This window comes from Cystoisospora suis (genome assembly GCF_002600585.1).
Source record: "Cystoisospora suis strain Wien I chromosome Unknown contig_1723, whole genome shotgun sequence".
Taxonomy (NCBI): Eukaryota; Apicomplexa; class Conoidasida; order Eucoccidiorida; family Sarcocystidae; genus Cystoisospora; species Cystoisospora suis.
This window is the reverse complement of record NW_027154523.1, coordinates 1-20,258: the sequence shown is the minus strand read 5'-3', so window position 1 is coordinate 20,258 and position 20,258 is coordinate 1. Positions and strand designations below refer to the sequence as shown.

The 20,258-nt window shown below is 49.8% G+C and overlaps 3 protein-coding genes across 3 annotated transcripts; 2 read left to right on the top strand and 1 right to left on the bottom strand.

Annotated features, from left to right (window-relative positions):
* The first annotated feature begins 1,327 nt into the window (after positions 1 to 1,327).
* On the top strand, positions 1,328 to 3,358 carry CSUI_003814 (surface antigen). Its single transcript, XM_068064009.1, has one exon. The coding sequence runs from the start codon at positions 2,022 to 2,024 to the stop codon at positions 3,033 to 3,035; it is 1,014 nt and encodes a 337-aa protein (XP_067924014.1). The 5' UTR covers positions 1,328 to 2,021; the 3' UTR covers positions 3,036 to 3,358.
* Positions 3,359 to 4,345: 987 nt separating this feature from the next.
* CSUI_003813 (macro domain-containing protein) lies at positions 4,346 to 12,188 on the top strand. The gene is made up of 5 exons (XM_068064008.1): positions 4,346 to 4,751; positions 5,575 to 5,750; positions 6,301 to 6,425; positions 7,811 to 7,921; positions 8,357 to 12,188. The coding sequence occupies exons 1-5, from the start codon at positions 4,615 to 4,617 to the stop codon at positions 11,069 to 11,071; spliced, it is 3,264 nt and encodes a 1,087-aa protein (XP_067924013.1). The 5' UTR covers positions 4,346 to 4,614; the 3' UTR covers positions 11,072 to 12,188.
* A 2,355-nt stretch (positions 12,189 to 14,543) lies between these two features.
* On the bottom strand, positions 14,544 to 19,572 carry CSUI_003812 (uncharacterized protein). Its single transcript, XM_068064007.1, has 4 exons — positions 18,102 to 19,572; positions 16,609 to 16,701; positions 15,624 to 15,728; positions 14,544 to 14,575 (listed from the first exon to the last, which is right to left on the bottom strand). Exons 1-2 carry the CDS (start codon positions 18,637 to 18,639, stop codon positions 16,664 to 16,666), a joined length of 576 nt encoding a protein of 191 aa, XP_067924012.1. The 5' UTR covers positions 18,640 to 19,572; the 3' UTR covers positions 14,544 to 14,575; positions 15,624 to 15,728; positions 16,609 to 16,663.
* Positions 19,573 to 20,258: the final 686 nt, after the last annotated feature.

Sequence of the window (20,258 nt, the reverse complement as noted above, 5' to 3'; positions counted from 1 at the left end):
CGCACGGGGTGCCGACTCTGTGCGTGCGTCTGGTTCTTGGCAGTGAAAGCGTTTCGGTAGTGTGACGCCGTGAGTGCAAGCCGCCGTTGCAATTCGAGGCACTGGCGGCGGGCGGACAAACCAGAGGCTCATCCGTACGCCATAGACGCGATTTCACAGTGTCGCCACCGTCGTGCTGCATGGTGGTTGTTGCGAGTCACCAGTGAGTCCGGTGTGACGCGTTTGCTGTTGACGTGGTTCGTCGAGTGCGGTGTTGCTAGGTCGACCTCCGGCCCCGGCGGGTCTGACGCGTCGGTACGGTGTTTGCGGATGAGAGTCGTTAAGAGCAGAGCGAGGACAAAGAGACTTTCGAAGTGTCTGCTCACAACGTTACAGCCATTGTATTTCCGCGGTCGTGGGCAGCTCATTCGTTCTGGGAAGTATACTTTCCGTGCTTGGTGTCTCTGGTCGCGTGTCACCGCCGGGTCAACACACGACAGCCCTACAATTTGGTCAGCCACGGCGATAATAGCGACAAAGCAATACGAGAAGAAAACAGAACGAGCCTCTCTTGTTCTCTATGCGGTGCTATCGCGTGAAGCGGCCGACGCGAAACTCAGTAAAATTAATTCTAGTTCCTCTCTAGTCTCTTCCACCACGTATGGGTCCAATGAGACGGACGGCGCTCCGTCCCCTCTAAGGCACACTTCGCTCGGCACACACACGTGACACGTCCGCGCGGCGTATTCACGAGAAGGCGCAACACCCAGCGACGGTCGCGCGGAGCCGCAGACCGGGCGTTACACTATCTGAAGCAGACGTAGAAGTCATCCATTGAAATTACTTCGAGCTGGTAGCAGGAAGTTACCTAGCGAGTTGTCCCGGGATGACCGCGGATGCGCCGCCCAGGGCGGCGGGAGGTGCTGGATCTGAGACAGAGGTACGCGCAACAAGGCGCCTGCCGTGTTGCGTGTAAGAGGCAGGACACCAGACCTTGACGAAAAATAAAAAAGTAGAAGAAAAAACGTATAGTTGACGTTTTATAGTACAAACTCCCAACCCTTCGGACAGACGAAAACCCAACATTCCCGCCGGGGCCAAGGGTTGTCACGGAGGAGGTATCTCTCCTTTCCTCCGCTTGGAAGTAGTCTCTTGGAGTGAGTGCAAACTCCAACCCTAAAGAAAGAGTGGTGTTCTTTCTGCAGGTTAGGTGGCATCTTTCGTCTCATAGGCAGCAGCACGCTCGACTTGCAACACAACGGGGCACGTTGGGCCGCGCCCCCAGAACAGCGGCCGCACAAACCTACGGCTAGCATGCAGCTAGCGAACTTTCCCGTAAGGCACAGCACGCGCGGTTCACCTGGCTAAACACTACGGAGTGCTCGATGGAAAGGCGTGGGGTCCACAACTCGGGGGGCCTTAGGGGTATCTGTGTCAACGACATAGATCTGCTGCCGCTATTCTTGCTTGATCCCGGGGCAGCAGGGCTCCAAGAATGCTGTCGGGAACTACTTCAAGTTACGGCGCCAAGGGAAAACCCCGGTTCGAGCTTACATACATCTTTACGTTTCGTTCTGGTACAGGTGATAGCGCTGAAACCCCGATATGCGAGAGGCGTGTTCGCGGGGAGTCGCTAGGGTTTCCGGTCAACGGAGCGGCGTGTGTTGTGCCTCTGCGAGGCACTAATTTTCGGGTAAAGACTTCGTGCTAGCTCAAGGCTAGCTGTAGTATTATGCAAACGCTCCCCTGCGGAAACAGAAGAGAATGCGTCTCCTCCGGCCCTGATTCGGCCCTTGCTTACGTATGCAAGAGAAGGAGTCGTGCAGGCTTTCCACATATATCTTCTCTTACAACAAGGCCATCAGCAGTCTGACTCGTAGCAACCGCCAGCCGCCCCTTTCGCGAGGCAGCGGGGCTAACGTCTTCCCTTGCAGGGCGAGTTCTTGTTGACCCTAAACCCGGCTTCAGGCTCCCGCCGTTCCTTGGGTTCAGTTCATGGATTCCCTCGCAAGGACAGCTCGCTTCGCTGGCCTCTGCCTATCATGGTGACCGGGTTGCACTCTGCCAGGGCGTTTTATTCGATGTGGAGCTGTTTTCGTGCGGCTAGCGCGGCCATCGGCTTCGCGTTGTGCATGTACGCCGCAGCTGCCGTAGAGAAAGTTCCGGGCTATAGAAGAGAGCTAGGTTTCATAGGGAACAGAATACGATGTCCTGCCGAGGCGAGTACTCTTCTCAGAACGACTGTTACACTTCATCCGGTGACCCGCCACTCCGTCGTCCTTGAGTGTGGCGCAACCGCGTCTGTCGTGCCATCAACTTTGAGCACTGGCCCCGATGTTTGTGACTGGAAGACGCTTTCCCTAGCAGAATGCGTGGGACCAAGCGGTGCGGCCCAAAACACGGTGAGAAGCTTGACGAGCCTGATTCCCAGTTCGGAGAAAGGTTGGCTGACATTCAGTGAGGGGGCGTACACTTTCACAGTTCCCGAGAACCAATTTCCGCTGGAGGTGACGAAGTTCAAGATAGGCTGCAAGGCTCCAAACACAGATACCGGCTGCCTTGTTTCAGTGGTTGTGCAGGCGCGGCCGACTGAAGTGACGATGGACGAGCTCCTGTGTTCGTACGGTCAGTCCGTAACTGTGGCCGCAGACGTGACGAAGAAGAATCCTAGTTTCAGTTTGTCTTGCGGAGGACCCAGTTACTTCATTCATCCATTGGACTACAGTTCAAAATACTGCGACGGAGCATCTGTTGTAAACTGCCCCACCAAGGATTTCAATAGCCTGTTCCCCAGTTACCAACAAAGCTGGTGGAAGGCCGTCGCCGACAAGTTTGTCTTTACAGTTCCTTCAGACATGTTCCCCGACGAAGTGAAGACCTTTGTTGTTGGCTGCTCGCCAGACAAGGTGCTGACTGATAAGAGTACAGTCTGTAGCGTCGGGATCACTGTCAGCTCTCAGGGGACGGGCCTACGGTTGAGTGTAGCCGGTGCCGTGATGGTGATCCTTGCAAATCTTTCAAGCACGTTCTTGGGGCAGGCCGTCGTTTGTTTGTAGTGACAACGTGCAGGTCGCCGCACGTGTTCCTTGCACGTTGGTTGTTGCAGTGGCCCGAGTTCTGTCACCTTTCTATGAGACCAGCCTGCTAGTTTTTGTAAGAGCTGGTGTGCATTGATGCAGTCCCCGTGCTCTATCCGCGATTTCAGCCGAGCAGTCGGCGAGACGCAACAGCAGGAATCTGCGTGGGTGTCCTTGCCCAGGTGGTGCCGTTTTTTCAGTTGTGGTACGGCTGATTTCATCGGATGCGACCATACGTATCCGAACTTCAGTTCAAACATGCACTACCTCGGTGATGCAGGAATTGCTGAAGAAATAGCAACACACTTCCTGAAGAAACTCGATTGAATGCTCGTTCTCGGAAGTTTCGACTTCGGGAATGCATGCCCAAGTATTGGGAAAGTTGCTACATCAACGCCCGCTCTGTGCAAGCAGTGCAGGCACTCAGAGCCAGATTGTTTGTTCGACCCAGTTTACGTCTGCACTGTTCGGTGCCTGGTCTGCGACCAGTGCCGCCAATCCGCACGAAGCCAGCTTGAAATCGCTTTCTGTTCGTATGTATACACCCACACCGCCCTCACTATAGGGGTAGATCCTGAGACAGGCCGAGTAACGGAACAGCGCTTGCCACTTGCCTACGGACTTTCTCGTCGGCGTTCTGCGAGTATCGTACGTGTGTGCTCCCGATCGTCTTGGCCCGTCTCAGCCGGAGTTCCAGAGCTCAGAGAATTACAGGTGCATCTAGTTTCCTGTCCCGACGTTGGCACTGAAACCGGGAATACATTGGTGTTGTTGCCTCTGCCCAAACTAACGCAGCGGTCAAACGAGTCCAGCCTGCCGCTGTGCACCGTAACTCGACAGGTTTCAGCCGGGCGTGGTGTTCAACGGCGCGAGCATGGCTGTCCACAAAACTAAGCGTGTCCGGTTTGACCGTAAGGGACCGGCATCTGAATAGCTCTTGATCAGATTCACAGCAGCCACGGGCAAGTGAGAAGAATTCGTCGCTTTTGCATCAAGCTGACTGGAGATAGCGGTTGGCTGGCCGTTCGGTCTGCCGAGCAGGACTGCAGGCAGGGTCGAGTGGTTGAGTACGCTGGCCACTTCTTATCGCGGAAGACGGCTCGCTCTTCTGTAGCTCAGGGCCTCTGAGAAAAGTTTCTCGGTCCTGCGCACAACTCGTGCCATCTTGGGTTTCCGCTGCCCTTAGTGTTTGGGAAGGTAATCCGCTGGACGACCCTTTCGTGCATGGGCATCGTTTGCGGTGAGCCGCACACGCGCCCTCAACTGGCTTTCCGGTTGCCTGCTTTCAGGTTTGCTGGACACAGCGGTAGCACTTTTTCGTAACATCGGTTCGTCCCTAAGCGCGTTTATGGACGCGTAGTTGGGATGCGTCCCTTTTACTTGAGCGGACAAAGTAACACACTTTCGTCTCGCTAACTGGGGACAGCCCGGCGGCTCGCCAGCTACCGTGGGCCACGGGTTTCCGATTCTTTAGACCTCATGCGCTTCTGTGTAGTGACGTTGGCGCTGGCCAAAGCTTTTTCATCCTCAGTCAGTCTTTTTTGTCCTGAATAAAAGGATGATGGCACCTTGGAACAGCGGCTCGATCGGTGCATCGGCCGTCCCGCCGGCGGGTGGAGCTGCACTCAACAGTAGGCGACGATCTGGCTATGTTGATTCCGCTAATCTTCCTCGATATTCGAAGGAACCCAACACGTAAGTATCGTCCGGGCTGGCAACTAGTCGAGTGTCGATCGTGCAGACTGGTAGGTGATTTCTTAAGTCGGAGGGCCCGAGCACTTTTGTTCGCGTGCTAGGATCACTTCGCAGCCCGAGGGTCGGGCGCATCCTCAGTGGTTTCAGTTGTTCTTGTCAATGTCACACGTCTACCGGGTAACAACATCCTGTAAGCATCTCGTTTGCCCAGCTGCCCGTACTGTCGCAGACAGTCGTAGAATCTCTCACTGCCCGTGCATCAGCTGCGGCTGCACGCGGAAGAACCCCTGGTATGCACCGTTTGAGCACAGACAGCATTGCATATGTTTGAGATTCCGATAGACGTCCAGTGTACGTTCACGTGTCCATCTTGAAAATCGCCATAGATAAGACTTTGGTGTGGAGTTCTCGCTCATCGTCTTGGGTATCCGCGGGACCCTAACTCTGTGTAAAGCACTTGCAAGACTGCATCTCCGGCTTCGGTCAGTCGCTCACTTCTAGTCTCTGCGGTAACCTTGTTCTGGATTGGCAATGGTCAGAGTGTGATTGTGTCGATCACCCCTCGGATAGAAACAAGAGATTAATAGTATTCTTCATCTTTTCTCTATGTAGCTGTCCCAGCAGATGTCCGCTTCGAAAGATGTGTGGGCTGTTCCGTGTTTCTGACGTCCTTTAAGTGGCCGGTAGGAATCTGGATCAATGTGAATATTCCCTGCCGCTACTGTTTCACTCGTAGTATGATATGGTGGTTGTTTCATACAGGGAACAGCTGCGTGAAATTGTTTCTTCGTTTCTACTCCCTTTTGCCTCCTCCGACTGACAGGTTATTGCGCAAGGTGATTGTCTACAAGGGGGACATAACCAAACTCGATGTGGACGTCATTGTAAATGCGGCAAACCATTCATTGCTTGGAGGGGGGGGAGTCGATGGAGCCATTCATAGAAAAGCAGGGCCTCAGCTACGGGCATTTAATCAGACGCTTGGTGGCTGCAAGACGAGTAAGTTGTCTTATAGTCTCTATCAAGGCCTATGCACATCGAAATACATCTCTCTGTCTATACATATAGAGCAAAGGCAGGTGGACTACTTTAGATGTGTTAGTACGTAGTGACTGGAGAAACGCTATTAGCAAGAGCTTTCAGTGATACTAGGCCATACAGGATTCATCGTGATCTTTTCCATCACTGAAGCTATAGATGTGAAGTGTGGATTCATCGTTTTCTATCTTCCCTAATCAGCAGGTAGATCTACTAGGTGGCAAAAATCTCTTTGTGCGATCCCGTTGTATCCCGGGGTGATATTGCAACACAACAGATCAGTCAAGGACTCCCCCCCCTTCAGTCCCTTCAGGCGTATGATGGATGTCTCTTCTTTTCATTCTTCTATCACCCTTTGGTTCAACTCGGCCGTCCTCCCACGTCGTCTCCTCAGTGATTGTGACTAGCCATGTACCTGTTAGTTTGTTTGTTTGACGTTGTTTAAGAATAAGTTGACCGTCTTAGCTCACGGTTGATTCTCGTTTGCCTGTGCTTGTTTTTTTCTCGTCAGGCGAAGTTAAAGCCTCACCGGGATTCAATCTCTTCTGCAAGCAAATCTTCCACACCGTTGGACCAAGGGGAGAGCAACCTCAAGCTCTAAGATCATGCTATATCAACGCGTTAGAACTTCTGAAGGTAGATGATGGGTGTCCTCTATGCTGCATGCATACGATTATGCTGTCATGTCCTTCATGCTGTTTTAACTTACCTGTTTTTCCGTTCTGAAGTGAAACACACTAGACCGACATCCGAGTGTATACAAACTTAGTGACGATTCATAAGGAAACCATCTATCTGATATGATAGTGATACATACATATACACATACATACATATACACCCACTCCCAATAGGAATACTGTGATTCTCATCTTCATATATATATAGATGCATATATACATGCAGCAGTAGTATTATCATGCTTATCCTTGCCTATATAGATGTACGCAGTAATAGTGGTTATAGAAATATTGTCTTCATCTATGTGTATTTTTGTATGTATGTATGTATAGGTACCTGTGTATTCGTCCTTCTGACTTTGTATCTTACAGGGGAATTGTAATGAGTGTATAAATCTATATAGTATATCTCCTACGTTCTATATGATACCTCGTCCTCATATACATCTTACAAGCACAATCTTGACTCTTGTTTTCACAACGATGCATCAGCGACAGCTCTAAGAAGTACCGCAAGTATCTTGCTGCGACCAGACCCGTTTCGGCCCTGGGTGGTGGACTGATGACTGATGTTTGCGCCATTGTGAAGACGCAGCAAAAACACTAGAGCAAAGATGCTGGCACCGAGTCTTTCTCATGATAGATCCAGACGATCATGATAGACATGCCACCCTCCTTTTTTCTCTCTTGTTTCATGTTTATGTTCTCAGAAATCAAAATTACGGACCATTGCGTTTCCATGTATCTCGACGGGTGTTTATGGCTATCCTCAGCGCAGTGCGGCACAGGCAAGTATGATTTCATTCAGGCGGGGCACTTAGAACTCCTAGATCGGATTGAATAGAGAAGCTCTGAGAGTGGTGTTGTGTGAGTGGTTTTTTGTTCATGCAATGTGTATATGATGTGAGGTGTGAAAGATTATAATGTTGCTTTCTTTAAGAGAAGATTTTTTACAAGGCGATAAGAGATAAAAGAAATCATGAAGTTAAGATTCAGTGAATTGAAGTGTAGGGATGGCTTGATGAGTGTCCCAAGATCAAGGCCGTCCCAGGATTTGTCTTTGTATTGTTGACCGTGGTGGGGGCTCCGGGAAGAAGGGGTAAAAAAAGAATCTCAGGGGTCATATAGATCAAGCCATTGTTGGTGTATCTCTCGCATCTGACTTGTGTGGACTCCTTGAGAGGAAAGATAGGAGTGGGCAAGTCTTGATATAATATCTCATGTCATTCACTAGGGTGTGGTTGCTGGTTGTGTCACATGAGTCAGCTTCTCACATCGTAAGTAGGTTCGATTCCGGGTGTTGTATGTGTTGTTGTATGGCGGGTTGTTGATTCTTATCAGGTGGTTGTGGAATGCGTTTCGAAGTGGTTGAAGGTCCCGTCCAACTTTGAGGCTATAGACTACATTGTCTTTTGCGTATTTGACAAACAGGATTATACCCTTTATGACCAAGTAAGAAGAATTCTCTCTCTGACGATTACTTGTCCTTTTCTTTCATAGGCACAATCTCTTTCTCTCTTCATATATATATATAATGTACAAGTGTATATTTCGGCGATGTATATTGAGGGCAACATAGTTGGCTCTTGTGCCTTATGTTGTTCTCCGTGTATGTACACATCATTCTGATGTATATATATATACATACCTACATCTGAATGATGTCTCGAGTAACTCCTTAGATTTTGGAATCAGCTGCCAAGAAAAACTTGCTAAGATGAGTAGGGTAGATAGATAGTGTTCTTCTGTTCATGGGGTGGTAGATGATGGTGCTGCCAATGTTGTCTGTAGGTATCCTTAAGCCTTAAGAAGGATGGATTTCCTTTTACCTTAGCGATTCGTCTTTCTATCTCGTGAAGACGATTTTCATGTGATGTTTTGGTTCAGCTGCTATCCAAGATTAAAGCGCGTGCGCCGGTATCTATCTCGAGTGTGTTTGCTCCACCGGTATTGCCCGGTGCAGATGGCGATGGGATAACAACCACGTCGACAGGGGGAGAGGATGCGGGTGAAAAGCCGACACTAGGTACAGCTAGCCAGGACCCCCCCCATCATGGTCCAACAGGGCGAGATAGGATGATCGTGGATGAACATGAAGATGAGCAAACGAAAGACAACACCCCGTCCTTACAACAACAGATTGGCGGAGCTAAAGAGTCTGAAGATAAGAAGCCCGAGTGCTTACAGAAGAAATTTCGAAAGGATGATTCACGTGAAGGACGAGATGACTGGGGTGGATCATGGGTCTTATGTGGAGGAGGTGAAGATGCGACACGGGAGGAAGAAGATGGCAAAGGCGATGAAAATGACAGAACACGAGTTTTTGAGTATAGGGGAGATAAAAAAGAAGGAATGGAATTGATGCCTTTGAAAGCTGGTGACGCCAGTGGGGAACAGGAGGGGGAGAGCGGTCATCATAAGAGTGGTAGTAGCAGTAGTAGTCGTACATCCGAAAGTGATGGCGAGAGTGCGACGGAAGAAGAAGAGCAACAACAAGGAGAAGAAGATCAAGAACAAGACAGGAAGGGATGGGGGGTGTCTGGACAACAAGAAGAAGGACACCGCCCAAAACCGCATATTCCAAGGTTAGCTGGAGAGCTTTTTTCACGTGAATATCTACATGGGGGAGCCGCCGTAGGAATAACAGGGTTCATTTCCGAGAGATCAGGAAAGAAGATGCGAAAGAATTCGGCTCGTAAACGACGTGCATCCGTGGATGATATAGGGGGAGGAAATGATTCATCAGACACTCTTTCTGAGGGATATTTATCTGAACAAGAGCAGATCATGGAACGGCTTCTCGATAGAAAGGATGATCTATCAGACCGGAGATGTCGAACCCATGCTAAAAGAAAAGATAAAAGGCCTAAAAAAGTTAAGATATCTAAGAAAGAAAACGTGGAAAGCCTCATGAATGAAGAGAATGCTTTTGAAAAGTTTCTCGAATATAGTGAGCGTCGGGGCGGTTCCATGTCAGGAAGTAACACGTTGTCGTCTGGAGCAACTCCAAGATTAACACCCCGCAAACGAAGGGAACTGTTCCGAAAACAACGTGTGCAGACAGCTCGGAAGGAACAAGAAAGTGAAGGGCAAAAAGAAGAAGAAGAGGATAGAAATGCATCTGTCTCGACATCATCATCACCTTCCACTTCGCAGGAATTCCATGATACTATGTCCGGGACTCAGGTAAAGGCAAATGATCCACGTTCATTACCCTCAGGTGAATCACTTCAATCAATGAAGGAGAACGGAAAAACACACCAGAATAAGAAGAATGATACTGAATCGAAGAAGACAAACGGAGGTATCACTGGCTCTAACAACAAAGCGCGTTCAGATGCAACTAAAGACAACACGATATCAACCCCGAAGGAGGGTGCAGGAAACAATGAATCCAACAAGAAAAGTCACCAAGGACAGATAGAACATAACGGAGGTCCACGTTCACTTTCTTCAAGCACAACCCCCCGGGGAAAGACACGACACGACAAGAAACAAAAGACATCGAAGTTTCAAAAACTCGCCGCTGCAAGAGGCGCTGGGAGCTTTGAGAAGTGTTCTTCTGCCACGTTAGGCGACAGCGCCACTTCCTCGCTACTCGGTGAACCTAGTCCGAGGAAGAAGCCTTCCTCCTCTTCATCGTCTTTTGAAGATCTGAAACCCTCACTCCGTCTCCCTCTTGAGAAAGTAACGAAAGAAAAACCTCAGAAAGCTTCCCAGTCATCATCCGCCTCCTCAAGCCAAACAGTGGTGCGTGGAGAGCAAGCGGGAGAGACTACTAAGAAGGGAAATGGTGACGGTCAAAAGAAAAGCAAAGAGTCACAGTCCGCCCGTGGACTGCGTCAAGGCTCTGGAAAGAATGACGCCAGTGGGGCTAAGACAACAAAGGGACACACACAAGCCAGAAATGCAATTCCTTCATCGGATGGAACTAGCGAGGAAATTGGCGATGTAATGGAGAAGAAACAACTTTCAACAGTAAGAGGTGGAGAAAAGAGAGAAGGTACGCCAGCCGCCGAACAGACGCAGCTCTTGGAGAACGGAAAAACCAGCAGCAAAACTGTTGTATCGGTGGCAACTCCACGGGGTGGTAAATGTAAGGGGAAGAACAAGGATAAGAAGGGAACTCAGCAACGTGGACAAGACGTGGAAGCAGCCACAGTAGGGAGAATAGAATTACCACCAGTAGATCCTTTACAGAGCGATGCCCTTCAACCAAGAATGGATGAGCCTCCTAAGAAGACAGCAGAACCAGGCGAATCTGCTAAGCCTAAAGGTAAATCTGCGCAAGTGGCGGTCTCCGAAAGACTCAAGAATCTTCAAGTGAAGTTCAGTTGCCTCGAGAAAGATCAAGATAGTATGAGTTTGTCAGCCTTGACAAAAAGTGGCAACAGAGCCGCAAACGATGACACGCCGCGAAAAGGCGCTTCCGGTTCAAATCGGTCAGGAAGTAGTAGCTCGCTTTCTTCGTTTCACTCACTGCCGGAATCGGGGGAGGCGAGCCGAGGGAAAGAAGCTCCTTCTCCGAGAAAGAAAGGAAACAGCAAGCCGACGAAAAAAGGGACCAAGAAACCGCGTGGTGTCCAAACACCAGGCAAATAAAGAGTGTGACGCCTTCGCGAACTAGAGTCCGTCTCGTTCTAGAGCTACAGTTAGTTGAAGTGGAAGGTTCCACCATTACTCAAGAAGAAAAAATACTGATCCGTGCAGTTATACGTCTTGTGTAGAAGATACAAACAAAGACGATTGAGGAAGGAGTGAGGACCGTAAGTATGTAAATCTGTCTGAGAGCTCCATATGATGTGAGATGCCTCGCTGTGCTAGAGAAGGCAGTCTAAAAAAAACGACTCTTCACAAGGGTCAGGTACAGAGTTTCGACTCTCAACCGGGAAGCAAGAGCGGGGACGGGAGAGTTTCAAGGCGTACACTTGTATTTCCCTTGCTTGATGTTGTGAAAGGAAAAGAAGGAATAGTCGGCTGAAATAGCTTACCAAGATGGAAAGCTGGTCGCGTTTTCCCTTTCTTCGCTGCTGGCTCCCTCTCTTTCTTCCGAATCCGTGAACCGCGAGGGGGTGAGAAAATCTGTCGCGCATCCGAGTAAATTGGCTTTGGAACCAACTGAGGGTCCGAAAGGTTTCTCGCTTCCACTTAAACAAGAGTATGGTAGTTGTTTTCTAGCTTGGCACGCGAGTCGTAAAAAGAAAAGAAAATAAGACTCGGGGTCACCGTTTCCTTTGTTGAACCCTCCATCTCTTTCGTGTGTCATGTGTGTGTCCGTCTCAGCCCATGGAAGCCTTCTTGCTGTGTTGGGCCTGCGTGTCTTCTTGTCGATTGTCATGTTCAGTTTCGTGGTGTAGACGGTTCCTACCCCTGGAAGCAAAGGGGGATACAGGAAGACCGCTTTCTCGCTTGTCTGTCGGTATATGGGACGAACGGGGCGATACGCTCTTCGATCTTGCAAACTCTGAATTCTGGGTTTGTCTGCCTCCGGGCGATGTTTTAGCCTTTGTCTGAGAGTCTTTTCTTTGCGGCAGAAACACGCGGAGCTTTCTCGATGTCCTCTCGCCGCAATTTCGAATTGAGCTAAGCGCATGTTCCTGTGTGAGGGCCGATACAAGAGGAACCCCGTCCGGTCTGACGCGGGAGCGCGGCTTGTGCTTTGAACTATTTGAGCCGATGAGAAAGTGTGGAGTGAAGTGGTGGGGTGAGAACAATGGCGTAACGGTGGAACCGCTGCAATGAGTAGCTCGTTCAGTAGATGCTCGTCTGGAGAGAAGTTCCTTAGTGAATTCGATGTACTTCAGGAATGGAAGGTAGCGACCTGCCCCGCCGGGAAAGGAGGGAAGGGCGCAGCTTTTTGCCGAAGCGGTGGCAATGCTTGGTGACTTCAGCTCGAAAAGGAGCATACAGAAGCGCCGTGCCTCCTTACTAAATAGAGCGCGAATCTGGGTGGCGCTGCCAGTTCTCCTGAGACGGACTGAGTGTGAAGCGGGACCGTTCACCGTGGTTGGTTCTACGCCCTTCACACGAAAACCCGGCTATCACTCCTGGAAGGTGCGGAGACGGTAGCGCCATGACGCGCGACTGTCTTCGGCGCTCACTCTTGACTGCGCTAGATGCAGAGACCACGTGTTCTGTAACTGCATGGGAAAGAGCTACGTAAACCAGTCTATTCATGCCATGAAGGCTGTCAAGGATGAGACGCTTGCAGGCCGACCGCCTGGTGGGAGCGCTGGTGAGTGGCGCAGGACCCGGGCTCTCTGAAGCCAGAACAAGTTCTTTGAGACCAGCTGTAATGTCCTGTATTCGGACGGGGGGAAAAACAAGAAAACCTCAACGGATGTACAAGGCGCCAAAGATGTCACATCTCACCGGTAACTCAAAACACACCTGAAACTTCCCCTGCCTCTATCAGCCTAAACTTACAAGACCAAAGATCTTCGTACAAACCCTGAGTATGGTTTCCCGGAACGTAACCACGGAAACAAGCGAAGATCTCTTCAGATGGGAGTGTGACGGAGGATACCCAGGCAAACGCGGCAGCAGCTTGTCGAGACGCACCGCATTCAAATGGTTGATTCCCGGGCATTCAGCTAGCTACCCACCGCCACACGGAACATGGCGCACACCTTGAAGACAAAAAGAGAACCCAGGCGTGTTTGCAAGCCGTTTGAAATGTCATGCAACGTTACTAGGTGATTTCCTCAACTGCTACAACGCTGGTACGTAGCCACCGACTACCCAACCCGTTCCGCTACTTGCAGGGAAACCGTCAACCGGCCAGCACAGCACGTACCTGCGTATTGATCTCCCCGCCTAATGTATTGCAACCAACAAGACAAGTGCACAAAAGACGGCACCGTCGTCAAAACACACAACTTTGTGGTTGTTCTGAGACTATTTTACAGCCCTTGGGGACTAAACAACCTGTCCTCAACTCCAATGAAAAATAGCGGACCCCGTCCTCTTCTCGCCAGACGAGAATGTCAGTAGGCGCAAAAAACCTACTGAGGACATCGTACTAACAAGATAGCAGAGGCCATCATCCGTCCCCGCTCAAAATTCCATTTCCCGTCATCAAACGGACAAGCGGCCGCTCTGAACTTGTATCATCCGTGACGTACTCCATACTGTTCTTCGAAGCCGCACCCATTCTGGTATCCGCCATTGTTCTCTCGCACCAGTTTGAGTAGGTATAGTGCGAGCGGGACTACGCCCTAGTATTAGTGCGAGTAAGACAGTAAGTGAAGTGACAAACAGCTAACTACCACTATCCTCTCCTACGACCACTTCGCTAATGACTCGTAGGGGATTGGGGGGGCAGTAGTTTTCTTCTCTTTCTTCGGCAGCAAGTTGTCTCAAGTGGGTGGTCAACAGGAGGTTGTGGAACGGTCCGGTCGTTTGTGTCACAACCTGGAAATGATCGCGACCATGTAGATATAGGTAGATGGATGGCCTGGTTCCATAATCCGGTACTGTCAGGGGCGACCGGACCTCCCACACCCCGTTAGAGGCTTCCGGTTTGGCGCTTCGTACTTCATAAGGAACAAAGGTGCAGACATTGATTCCAAGCATCTCTACCAAACTATGTATTTCGACATCCGTTGCAAACGTCCCAAGTGTGAGATGCCCCATTCTGCTAATTCTCGTTTCTAGCAATTGCTGCCGGCTTAACCTCTCAACTGGAGTGCGCCGGTAAGGAACTTGCACATAAGTCCTTTTTGCTTGATCCAACTCTCGCTCTAATGTTTCTTGTCTTCTCAGATCTTCTGTTGAGAGGAGCATCTCCCCCCACTCCGTAAAGTAAAAGTGGTCTGTCATCCACTGCACTAAACTCTGTCGAACCCTCCAGTGCTGTCTTTGTGAACCTGTTAAGAGGAGACTAATCGCCCGGAAAAAGCAGTTTCCGTCTGACTGCACATTCACCACGGTTACCGGGTCACCTAACTGATCCGACTCAACGCTAAAGGCCGGTTTTAATGCCTCCCGTATACCTAGCTTCTCGGCTGCCCCAAGGCGGACTTCTTCCGGCAATGGATGAAACCCGAGGCGTCTGTGCGCGCATCTCTCTTTTTCTCGTTCCTTGAGAGAGCGAGCCTGCTTAGACTAATGAAAGGAAGGACAAAACGACACACATAAAGAGAAAGGGACTTCCGGACCGCGCAACGGGATACGAAGGAGTACACGATGTGCGGTTCGTTCTTCAAGCTAGTTGCTCATACACAATATCGAACGTCTCACATACATAGGAAACAACAGCCCGGCTTGACAAGGAACTTCTACCGCAAACGACACTCTAACAATGCCTGATACGCGAAACAGTTTTTTCATGACGGCTCGACTGTCCCCAATAACAGTGTGATAGATGTATTCCGCCACCTCTCTATACACCTGGATCCATATAGTTATACACATAGGGGTCTGGAACGAGCGTATCATGAAGTAAAAGAGCAACACCAAAGCGCACTGCCTGCCACAAGGCGCCTCGTGTGTTAACCGACAAGCAAAAGGAGACCTCATGCAAAACCACGGAGGAAGTGCTCACTTGGCATGACGTGTAGTAAGTACGGCTGTACGTTCCTTCACTATACCTGGAACAATGGATTAAGTCTCCGCAGTGGAACAAGGAGGAGCCTAGCTGCATGTGTGGAACAGCGTAAGTAACTTGATGTCTCTGGGTCCGACTGTATTCTTTCTATCATCCTCTTGGGAGCTTCGTTTGACTGTCACTAAACAATTCTCGATGGAAATTCTTTGCCTGCGAAGGTATGTGCATGTATGTAATCGATCTTCACGACTAAATACAACCTCCTTTCCCAGCTGATATATAATAGCGTAGTGTATGATGTACATTGTGAACTTTATACTAAGGAATACAAGCAGTTACAAAGCGACTCAGGCATTAACACTTGTTCAAATTGATACTGTCACGTAGAAAGTATATATGCATTTAGTTAGACAGATAGAAATAGACAGATAGATAGATGTACCTGATACACTGGAGGTGTTAACCGGGAAACTATCTGTACGTGTCTAGGCTCAGTCATGGCAATAGTGTTAGATATGTACATGTGAATGACCGCGCGTTAGAATCACTATCGTCTCTCCGTCTACAGACGACAGGACCCCATGCATGGATGCAAGACTGACTTACCTCCAGGAGATAATTTTGTAGTGCAGAGACGTTTCCCTCGAATCCTCGCAAGTGAGCTTCAACCACGCTCATTTCAGGGTTGAGATCAAGCAAGTCGTCCAGGAGCTAAAGCAAACCCAAAGAGAATACGTGCACACATGGCCCCATCCAGTGGGCTCGAGAAAAACCAACCCATATGAAGAAGAGTTTGTCTCTCCCTTCGCCTCCAAACAGGCATTCTCACATGACAGAGAAAACGCTCCTTTCCCAGTACGCATGTATGCATGGACGGATAATTGTATGCTCAATGCACTCGTCCTCCTGAATGCTTAACGACTAGACTAGGGTGAATGAGGCTCTTGATCTCTGATGTCTGAAAAACCAACTATGTATGTAGATACATCAGGCTACCATAGGCATGACAGACTCCAAGATAGGCAAGGGGACAACACTGTCGTCTGCCGAGATCTTGTGCTGACATATTCGTTATACGACAGGGCTTAAAACAAAAGAAAACGAGACTCATTCCTAGCCAGATCAATAATTGCATCCGACGAAGGATAATATAGACTCTTCTGTCCCCCGACACCATCTCTCATCTCAATCAACAGACGAACCGTTTCCTTCGTCATCTGCGCGTGTTCTTTATGAGAAAGCCCTCTGCAAAGACGATTGCTGGAAATCCCGGGCCCTCTTCACTTGGACTGTGATCGCGACCATGACCACCACCGACAGTGAATGAAAGGGGGACTGCTCCTCTCTTCTGTCCGTCTCTTTCTTCGGGCTATGTTAACAACTAGCTACAACCTCGATGTCTTCCACAGACGGATAGACTTCAACATGTCTGAGCTGCGGGAAAAGATGAGAGGGAGCCTTTCTACCTGACTTTTTTTTCCAACCCCACGACGAGTGCATGCACACGTAAAGCAACACGCTATCGAGTCTCTACCATCCATCTTCTATCTACGTTCATAGGAACAGGGAGATATAAAGTGGGGGAACTTACAAGAATAACATCTTCACGCGGCTTCTTTAAAAGGGGGATTAAGGAGTCGAGTATATCACGGAGGCTTGTATCTTGAACTAGGCGTAGGTCTCCCTGTACATCGACAATGCAAAGCCACACTAAGACAGTCAAGTCGACTACCATTCATACCTAGGACGGTTGAGGCTCCAACGAGCTCATCAGTGTTATTTCTGCGTAGTCTGAGTGAGACGGAGACAGGGCAGCGAGGAGACGCCTTCTGGAAAAGAGTGAAGGAAATCCAATCGCTCTGAGCGTGGTGAAGTCACCCTTCTCAAAACATATAGGAAAAACACGATGGAAACCTTTAACAGCTGTAGCTCTCTCACGAAGAGGAAGTGGTGTGATGCCCCTCAGCAAGTACTTATGACTCTTCTAAATGTTATACACTCTGGAAAGGCCTCGCATCTTTGCCTGGACAGATAATGAGTGCCCGTACTTACTAGATGAAGGAACATATACATATAGGCCGATCTCCGTACCTGAAAACCGGCCCGTGTGAAGACTCTTGAGATGGCACGCGAACCAGTTACGAATGGATACATAGATATATACGTGTACAAACAGGCAACTACGAAACGGTTGAGAAAAACGAAAGGAAGAGCAGATACGGAACCTCCACGGTTGCCTTTCACTATGTGCTTAGTCCCTGTAGCAGCTGGTTATCTGCATGCTAGAAGGTTTATCTTCCTTTCTCTGATCAGTCGTAACCCTAAACCCTAAACCCTAACTGCACGCAAAGCGCAGAAGACGAAGAAGAGACACATCAATCATCTATATGCTTTGTAAGGACGGCCGATTTGTGGAGTTGTCAACAGCAGATCTCTCATTGCAGTTCCCGGGAATATGAAGTGAGAGACGACGATCGCCAAGTAGGTAAGACAACATCTCGATACTAGAACTCACAAGACGGGAGTGAGAGTCATCGAAACGTACAGACGCCGGCGGGCGATTCACTGCACCGCCCACATTGGGCAGAGCGGTCGGCGGGCTGCCCCACTCTCACCTGCTGCTACTACTACTGCTGGCTTTCGTATAGGAAGGTAGACGAAAGACAGAAAAACGAGACAAGATCCCTTCCTTCTAATCACTTGAAGAAAGGGGGGCCGGGGGTCGTGTCAGTGAAGCCGTCGTGTGGCCATGTAAATGTATATGAGTCTAGGTATGTACGTATATGCATGAATATAGGCATATATATATATATATATATATATGCGTGCATATCCGTATACGTATGTATACGGGTATGTATATAAATGTGTATAGTGTTTTACGTGTATACGTATGCTGAAGAAGAGAGATTTGCCTGCGTGGATTCATCGTCTCTTCTAAAGAAAAATGTCGATGCCCCCGCCCTCCTGCACAAATGCGGTGGAACAACATTACTCAAAGAAGGATGACGTCAAGTGAGAGTGGAGACCCTTGCGAACCAAAAAAGAGAGAGACAGAGACAGCGAGGTGCTGCTGCCTCTTACCTGTCCGATCACTCTCAACAAGTGAAAGGCCCAGGGCTGTCGCACACTCGACGTCGATATTCTCCTGATCAGCGGGGTTGTTAGGTGTCCCATCTGCAGCAAGTCTCCTTTCTCCTCCTTGAGACCTGACAGTCGTTACACTGCTTCTATTAAAGAGAGGGCAATTGAGCTCTGCCAGTCGAGATTTCGCCGAGGTTCCTATCTTACCACTGATTCTGGAGCGGTTTCGCGCAATGACAACTGTCGTAGCGATCAAGATGGAGGTCACGAAAAGAGAGAATAAAAGTTTACGGTAGTAACCTTTGTGCTTCTCAACTTCTTTTCCTTTCCGGCATCCTCCGCCTCCTCGACAGGAGGCTGCTGAGCCTCCTGGTGCGCGTAAGCGCTCGTGAGGGTCTCTCTTCAACCAGATGGGTGCGCCACTTAACCTGTGGCCCAGTGCGACAACCGCTTCCTCTGCTTCTCTCTGTTGTGCGTTTTGTCGTGGTGAACGTACTTGTGCACCCGAATGCAGTTCTTTAGTGGTGTGGTTGCTCATTTTGAAGGCTTACGGAACTATCTTGCCTGCTTCTGTCTTGCACCTGGAGACTTTGTGTGAGCATCAACTGAGCAAGTACTCCCTCCCTTCAGCGGCTGTCTTCAGAGGCTACTTCGATTGCGGGAGCTGGGAGAGGGCTAGAACTTCCCACGAATGCACAGGAACGGACACAACAATTACACGCGACACAATGGAGAAATTCAGAGAACAACCTACACAACAACTCTTACTTCAGTGCTTGAAAGGAGAAGGCACTTGGACATGCTCTGCATGTGGCGGAAAAAATAGGGAGTGCCTCATTCTCTCAAGCATCCGCACTTCCAGCTGCTACGAGAGAAAAAAAGAAACCCCATTTGACATGATTTTGTATGGTAGAAGATGAAAATGCGGGAACGCAACAATGCGAAAGGCCTCACACCGGTACGACCGGCACCAAAGAGCGAAACGTCCTCTATTTACCTAGGCCACGTCTTCACCTTGGTGTTGCCTTGCAGCCTCGGCAGAAGAAAACGGGACGCAAGATGAAAACCTCGTATGGGGAGTGTCTTATTATGGAGTCCGTAAGACGCGTTTTCACGGGCCTTCCAAGGTCGGACTGAAAACCATTGGTGGTGTGACGACCGGATGCCTTCAGCGAATGAAAAGGGAAACTGGCTGCGGGAAAAGAACACAGCCGATATTTGAACTTTGTCGTTTTGTGTTTGTTTTTGGGGAGGAGGCCCCCTAACCGGCGAGCACGCAAGCAACCCAACCTCCGACGCGGGGTTCCCCGCGGGCTAGCTCGCGTTCCGTGTATCTGTCGTCCTCGTGAGGGATACACAACTGTGGTCCAAGCATTCTGAAGCTCGAATAACCCTCAGGAAAAAAGTCAACAGAACTCTTTTGAGTGACAAGGACGCGTCAGGCCGATGTTGGCCGTTGTCCTTGATGGAGCGAAGCACGCTTCTCAAACTGTCTTGTCCCGCAGGCGTGTGGCCGTGGATGCCGCCTATCTAATTTCGCGCGAACTTCGAGTACCCCCTACTCTAACCTTCAGACCGCAACTGGAGGTGCACCAATGTAGATGAGCACACAGTAGCGCTGTTTGGGGTTGTCCCTAGACCGTGCTGGGGAAAGTCAGCTCTCTACAGAGTGAAAGGTATTGTTAGAGCCGTCACCGATCCCGGGGTATCTTGACTAATGAGCGCGACCGTACAGAGGGCATCGGTAAGTGAAAACGGCACGCCGGGTGGATCGGAACGGCGTAGCGCAGGCGCATAGAGGCGAACAATCTCGGCGGAGAGTATCGTGAAAACCATTACAAGTGAAGCGGTACCAATACGCAAGGTGCGGAAGGCTGGGCACCGCATACCAGTAGCCCTCCATCGAGTGAGCCAGGAAAAAGTGCAGGTACTGGCGGCAGCATACCGTGAGAGAGGACTGCTAGGGCATCGTAAAAGGGGAGCACAGTGACGCGAAACTACAATGGCACTCCTTGCTAGACGACGCCCCCTCTACCGAGAGTAACTCATTCTGCTTGCCAAGAGCGTAGAAGTCAGCGAAGACAACAGGGAATGTGTAGTGTAGTGAGCTTTTTTTGTAGTGTCAGCACTGGAGACTGTAGTGCCCGCTGCACAACA